Source organism: Eurypyga helias, unplaced genomic scaffold (assembly GCF_000690775.1).
Source record: "Eurypyga helias isolate BGI_N326 unplaced genomic scaffold, ASM69077v1 scaffold15691, whole genome shotgun sequence".
NCBI lineage: Eukaryota > Metazoa > Chordata > Aves > Eurypygiformes > Eurypygidae > Eurypyga > Eurypyga helias.
In genome coordinates, this window is record NW_010229071.1 from 2,932 (window position 1) to 9,042 (window position 6,111).

The window sequence follows — 6,111 nt, forward strand, 5'->3', positions numbered from 1 at the left end:
CACACGGGACCAGTGCCCCACGGAAGAATTTGAAGAGTTTTCTTACCTGGACAGAGATGAGGTAAATCCCCAGGGAGCACAAGGGAGGATGCTCCACCTGGATCCAGTAGAAAACTCCTACTTGCTGCATGAGGATGAGCAGCTGGTTCTGAAAGCATTCCGCCTGTTTCACCGCATTCCTTCCTTTGGCTTTGTGGTGGAGGAGAAGCCCCGGACTGGTAAACTCAATGTACAGAAACTAAAAGACCTCGGTAACTCCTTTGATTTACTTGTTAAGTTTTTTAATGCCTAAATGCATGTCTTCAAGCTGAGCCTTTACTCCAGTTTACAGCAACTGTAACAAAATGAGGATCCTAGGCAGTTTTTGTGGCCTTTTTATGACCACCTTTCTAGGGGCTATAGCAAATTAGACTGGCTGTATCTTCCCATAATCCATTTTAATTCAGTTTTTCTGTTTTCTATTAAAGACGTTCTGCTACTTGCACCAGTACTTTCTCTGAACTGGTGTGCAGCACTAGTGCCAGTTAATATTGCAGACCATTCTCATACTGGGAAGAGGAAGCAAGTTCAGATGTTAATTTTAAAAAGCACGGCATGGCTTTCGGGAAAACGTGCAGCCAGTGTATCTGCATGACTTTATTGACTTCCAGATGAAGAATGTAGCTTTTCTTCAAACGCTCTTCTTGCTGATGTTAGGAGCTCTTTATTTGTATGACGTATGTGGAATATCAACTGCTGCTTACACTGTGGTTGTACTTTTTTCAGTGAGACAGCTCAGTATGTACCACATCTCTTAAGTGATTTTTATTTTTAAAGCTGACACCTCTCATCATACTTATGGGCTCTTTTGCCTTTATTTACTAGGAGTTCAACCAGGTCCTTTATATGGGAAACTGAAGAATGGAACGGCAGTTGTTCTAGAAAATGGAGTAACAGTTTCTCCTTCTGATGTCTTAGAAGACCCTATTCCCGGAAGAAAAATCTGCATTTTGGGGGATTGTTCAGGGGTGGTTGGAGATGCGGCCATGAAGCTTTGCTGTGAAGCAGATGTACTGATACATGAAGCCACGTTGGACGATACCCAAGAGGAAAAGGCAAGAGAGCATGGTCATAGCACTCCAAAAATGGCGTCAGATTTTGCAAAATTGTGTCAGGCTAAGAAACTGGTTTTGACTCACTTCAGTCAGCGGTATAAACCGGCTGCTCAGAGAGGAGAGGGAGATATGGACGTGACTGAACTGAAGAGGCAGGCAGAGTCAGTGTTAGAGGGTCAAGAAGTAACACTAGCCGAGGATTTTATGACAATAGAAATTCCACTGAAAAAGTGAAAACAGTAGCGTTAGCAAGCTCTGTATGAAAACATAAAGGAAGAGGGTGTTGGATAGCACTTCTGGTGGTAGGATTTCTGGTATCCAAGTGCGTGCTCTGGCACACAACCGTTGCAAACCAGGTACAGTTAGCACTACTTCTGTAAAGCAAGGAAAATGGATATTCAGGCACCCGGAACTTGGAATAAATTCGTAAGTGGCAGTTTTGAACACCTAGCCTCCCCAGAAACCGAACATGCAAGCTGGCACAAGCCTTCACAGCCCCGGAGTTTTCCTTGGACCACAGATTTCCTGGATCAGAGCGCTGGACCATTTGTCTTAACACAGCCTGTGGGAAGGTTGGTGTTCTGCACCCCAAGTCAAGATACCCTGCCTGTTCCAAGCCTTTCCGTCACATCTATCTCAGACTTGCATACGGTGTTCTGCAACTGTGACCCGGTTTCTGTCTAAGGGGACTGGAATTAATAAAGTATTTGTAACTCTGCCGAGGGTTTGCAACTGGGGGTGTTGGTGCTTGAGTGGACGAGCTCTTACAGTAATTCCTTTGCGCATGAAGTTTTCTCATAAATAAATACAGTTTAGGCTTCCTGACAAAAGTGAACGACCCTTGACAGTTGGAGTCACTTAAAGCTCCGAAGCGTGAGCTCTCAGCTTGCATACCTGTTCCCTGCATCAGTGAAGTTTGGAAGCGTGCTCTGGAAATCTTCAGGCAGACGAAAAGTTGCCTTTCCCAAAGTGTTCCTCCAAGTGCGTTTTCAAACACAAATTATCCTGATAAAAGCATATTTCTCTGTAAAAATACCACCCTGGGAGTAATTTCAGCTATGTATAGCTCGGTCTGTTTCTGCAGTGACTTTATGCTTTCAGTTAACAGACATTTAGACCAACTTTATCTCCTTCCCACCTCAAAACAAACTAGAAGCTGGAGTTTCCCAAATTTTAGCAAAATTTTCTGGTCAAAAGTGAAATCAGTGTTTTTGAAAAAACTACCCTGAATATGTTTTCCCTAGCATGGATTCCTGAAAGCTGAGACACGTTGTGGCTTTCTAACAAACACTGAGAACTTGGGCAGGTTTCAGTACAGCTGCTGGAGCTGTGCTGGCACTTTGTTGAGTTGATGGTAATAACGGAAAATGGGTTGGTTTTAATACACAATTTCCCTCCCTGCTTTGAATGTCGAATAACAAAGCTCTAAAGAACAAAACCACTCTTTAAAGAGCTCTCACCTGTAAACGGTGGTTGGTGTACAGTGGTAATCCTTACCCAGACCAAGCCAGTGAGTTGAAATTAAATCCTGCAGATAATTTTACTGTACTCTTCATGTTTTCTTCACTGCGAGTGTACTTGGCTGTAAATAAGCAACAGTCTTGAAAGAAAAAGGAGTGTGATTTCCTAGTGTTTGGCTAAACAGATTGAATTGCATTCAGTGTCTCATCCCCACCCTCCAAACAGACTCAGTCTTACCTGCGGTTACAGTAACTCTGAACTGAATTACAGCAAAACTAATGTTTTTTTGCTTCAAATGTAGAGGGATTATTTGATTTCTCTAAAAAAAAATACACTGGGAAAAGTTGCAGACTTGAAGAACATGACTTCTGGAGCAGAAACTCACTGACCTGACTTCCCTCTTAAAAGTGGCGCACAGCAGGCAGAGCCCCACCGATCGTGCAGTGGCACGTTCCTTCCTCCCCAGATTGCCTTTCTTTTGTAAGATAAAAATTAATGGCAGAGATCGTGATACCCCACTCTGCTTTACGCAGTCAAAAGCTGAGCAGTTTCCAACTGTTTTGTTTCATACAGTGAAAGAGTTAACTTCCTTCGTTGTCCTGACCTGCTCCGCTACGTCTGCTTCCACGCTGGAACAACCGAAAATTCCCATTTCTGAGCCATTCACCGTTGTGATATGAAGCTTAGGGAGCAACTTCAAGGCTCTGTGGAGATTCACTGGGTACTGCCTGCAGATGACAAAATCAGAGGGTGGAAATGATAACAAGGGACAATCCAAAAGCCTGTGCAGCCTGCGGTGTGCGCACTCGCTGCAGCTCCTCTCCCTGTGGCGCTGGATCGTGCTGCTCCAGAACTGGGTTATCCATCCCCGCGGTAAACACATTTTTGCATTCGTGTGGTTAGTTGATTGCTGTGAATTCAGGAATACCTTCAGTTCCCATTCAAATGATGGAGGGTGTGGGTAGATGTGTGAGATGAATCCATGGTGCAGGCTCCCATCATGGAGGGAGTCTCGCTCCGCCGTGCCCCGCAGTCCCAGTGCCCCTGCAGTCCAGCTCGGCGTGCCAGTCCGGTGCTTGCCTGGCTCAACAACCACTGGTTCTTACTAGCCTGCAAGAAAACAGCCTCTTGGCTCATTTTTGGCTCAATTACCAATTAACAAGATGTCTTGCCACAGGAACGAAGGAGGGTGCAGAAGTGCTTGGCCAGAAATGGGGAGGTGCTTGGGACCCCCCCTTTTTAGCGGCAGTGAGCCGATACATGGGGTCAGCCCTACCATATAGCTGCATCCTAAATATGCTTTAGGATCTGATTCCTACACGTCAGTTTGGGTAAAGAACATCACGGGGAAGGGTGTATCAGATTGAAGCGGCAGGCCAGGTCCTCTTCAGGTATTAGGTACAGGGACTTTGTCGCACGGAATTGATGTGTAAGTGCATTTTTCATGGCAAGTTACTTGGTGTGGACAATTGAGGGAGGAAATGCTGATTTCATCTAAGCTGACGAGAAAAGCTGTAAGCTGCCCAGTCTGTATTGAAGGCCGGATTGACTATATGGCTGTCATTTTTAAACCCAGTTTCTTCTTGGCATGTTGGTGAAAGAGGGGACGTTTAGTGCCAGAGTTATGTGAAATTCCTGTATTTTCAATTTAATACATTTTGGTATTTCTAATCAAGTTATAGTTGTCTCTTCCTTAGCAGACCCCTGTGTCTTTGCTTACCATGGTCCACTAGGTCTGGATACTAAATTACTTCATTAATCTGACTGCTAGTGAAGACTTGAATTAAATTAATGGGAACATGCACGCCAGTGAGGACAGAAAGATTTGGACCATAAATTGTCTATTTTCCCAATGAGTTTATCTTTCCATTAACCATTTGTTAATTACCAGAGAACAAAATTCCTTTGCATTAAAAATACATTTGCCTGACAGCATTTTGTCTGACAGCAGGTAAAGGACTCCGGTCTGGTCCCATGGGGACTGGGAGGGTGTTTTAATAAGTTCTGGGTAATGTAAATGAAGATTTTTTAATTCTTTTTTTCAGTTTTGAATAACTGAGTTTAAAAATTCTTCTGCTTTCCTGGAGGAGTTCCTCTAAGTTTGGTTCCTTTTTTAGCTGGTACTAGTGGAGGGACTTGATAAACTGCAAAAGAAGCGTTTTTTGTTACAGGAAAGAGGAGGAGTGAGGAAATAAGACGTGAAGAGTTTTGTAAGAGCAGAGATGTTTCTGTGTTTACCTGTGAGAGTAAATCTTCCTTCTGCTGAGATCTGTGTCAGCTTGCGAAAAAAGGTTGAGAAATGTTTCCTACAGCACAAAAATGGTTACTTGCTCCGAGCGTGATGCGGTCTGTGTTGAGGATGGAGAGCTCGAGGGCAAGTCTGAGCTCTGAATCCACCCGGGAAAGGGATCCTCGATGCTAGAGGTGGTTCAGCCTTTAGTGTCAACCGCTCCCCAAGGCCCACAGTGGGACTCTTCATCTCTCAGTGCAGAAGAAACACGATCTTCATTTGGGAGCTTTTTCTTTTCCTTAAACAGACTTTTAAAACAATTTGCTCTTACTGAATTATGTTCATTTCTAAGGAAAAGCATATTAATTATTTACCTTGGATGGCTTCATTCTAGAAATCTAATTTCTGGCAAGGTGGTAGGAGTGACCTGGGTCTCACTGAAATCGGTGGTTTGGCACATAGTCACTAGAACAACTTAATGTATTTTTTATTAATAATAAAAACATATTGATTGGGATCTTGAAGTAGAACGAGTTGCAGAAATTTGACCAACATTTTGGGGGGGGGTGGGGTGGGGCTGGATGCTAAACCACGTGTTAAATTGATCCTGCTAGTACCAGCATTTGATATTTGATAAATGTTTGAGTTCAGAGGAGTTCAGGTGGTTGGGAAAAGCACTGGTTTTTGGACACGGTATCCCTGCAGCCATTCAAAATCACCTTTATGGCCTACAAAGGGCCTTCCCTGGACTAGCTGTTGGTGGAGCAGTTGGGGTTTGGATAAATACAAGGCAGCAGCTCAGCATCTTCCCTGGTGAAACACCTACCTGGTGGTCACCCCAGTCCCTTTACAGCTCCGGATCAGTCCATTCCTCATGTCCTGGTGCCAGCTGTGGTGGGATTCATTGTGTGTCCCCAACAGCCATGATGCACAGAGGGTCGTGGATACCAGAGGCCAAAGGTGGCACAGGCTCGGGGCTTTGTGCATGCCCAGATTCCACCGTTCTCCACCTGGCTGAGCGGGACATCGCAGTGGGTGCTTTATGAACCTCAAAACGGACGTGTGTAACACACAGTTACTGCGATGTGTACAGTACTTTCAAGTTACCTGGTTCAGATCCTTTCAGGTTTAAGGGAGGCCTATAAAGAAGCTGGGGGGGGAATTTTTTCCAAGGGCACGGTGTGACAGGACAAGAGGTAATGGGTTTAAATTGAAAGAGGGAGATTGAGATGGGACATCAAGAAGAAATTCTTCCCGCAGAGGGTGGGGAGGCACTGGGACAAGTTGCCCAGAGAAGCTGTGGGTGCCCCATCCCTGGAAGTGTCC

The 6,111-nt window shown here is 44.7% G+C and overlaps 1 protein-coding gene across 1 annotated transcript in view; it reads left to right on the forward strand.

Moving 5' to 3' along the window:
* The window catches only part of ELAC1 (elaC ribonuclease Z 1), a 3,066-nt gene extending 1,738 nt beyond the window's left edge, over positions 1–1,328 (forward strand). Inside the window, 2 exon segments of the mRNA XM_010160261.1 lie at positions 1–251; positions 865–1,328. The exon segment at positions 1–251 is cut by the window's left edge and continues 18 nt beyond it. Of these exon segments, the coding sequence (XP_010158563.1) occupies positions 1–251; positions 865–1,328 (715 nt within the window).
* The last annotated feature ends 4,783 nt before the right edge of the window (positions 1,329–6,111 follow it).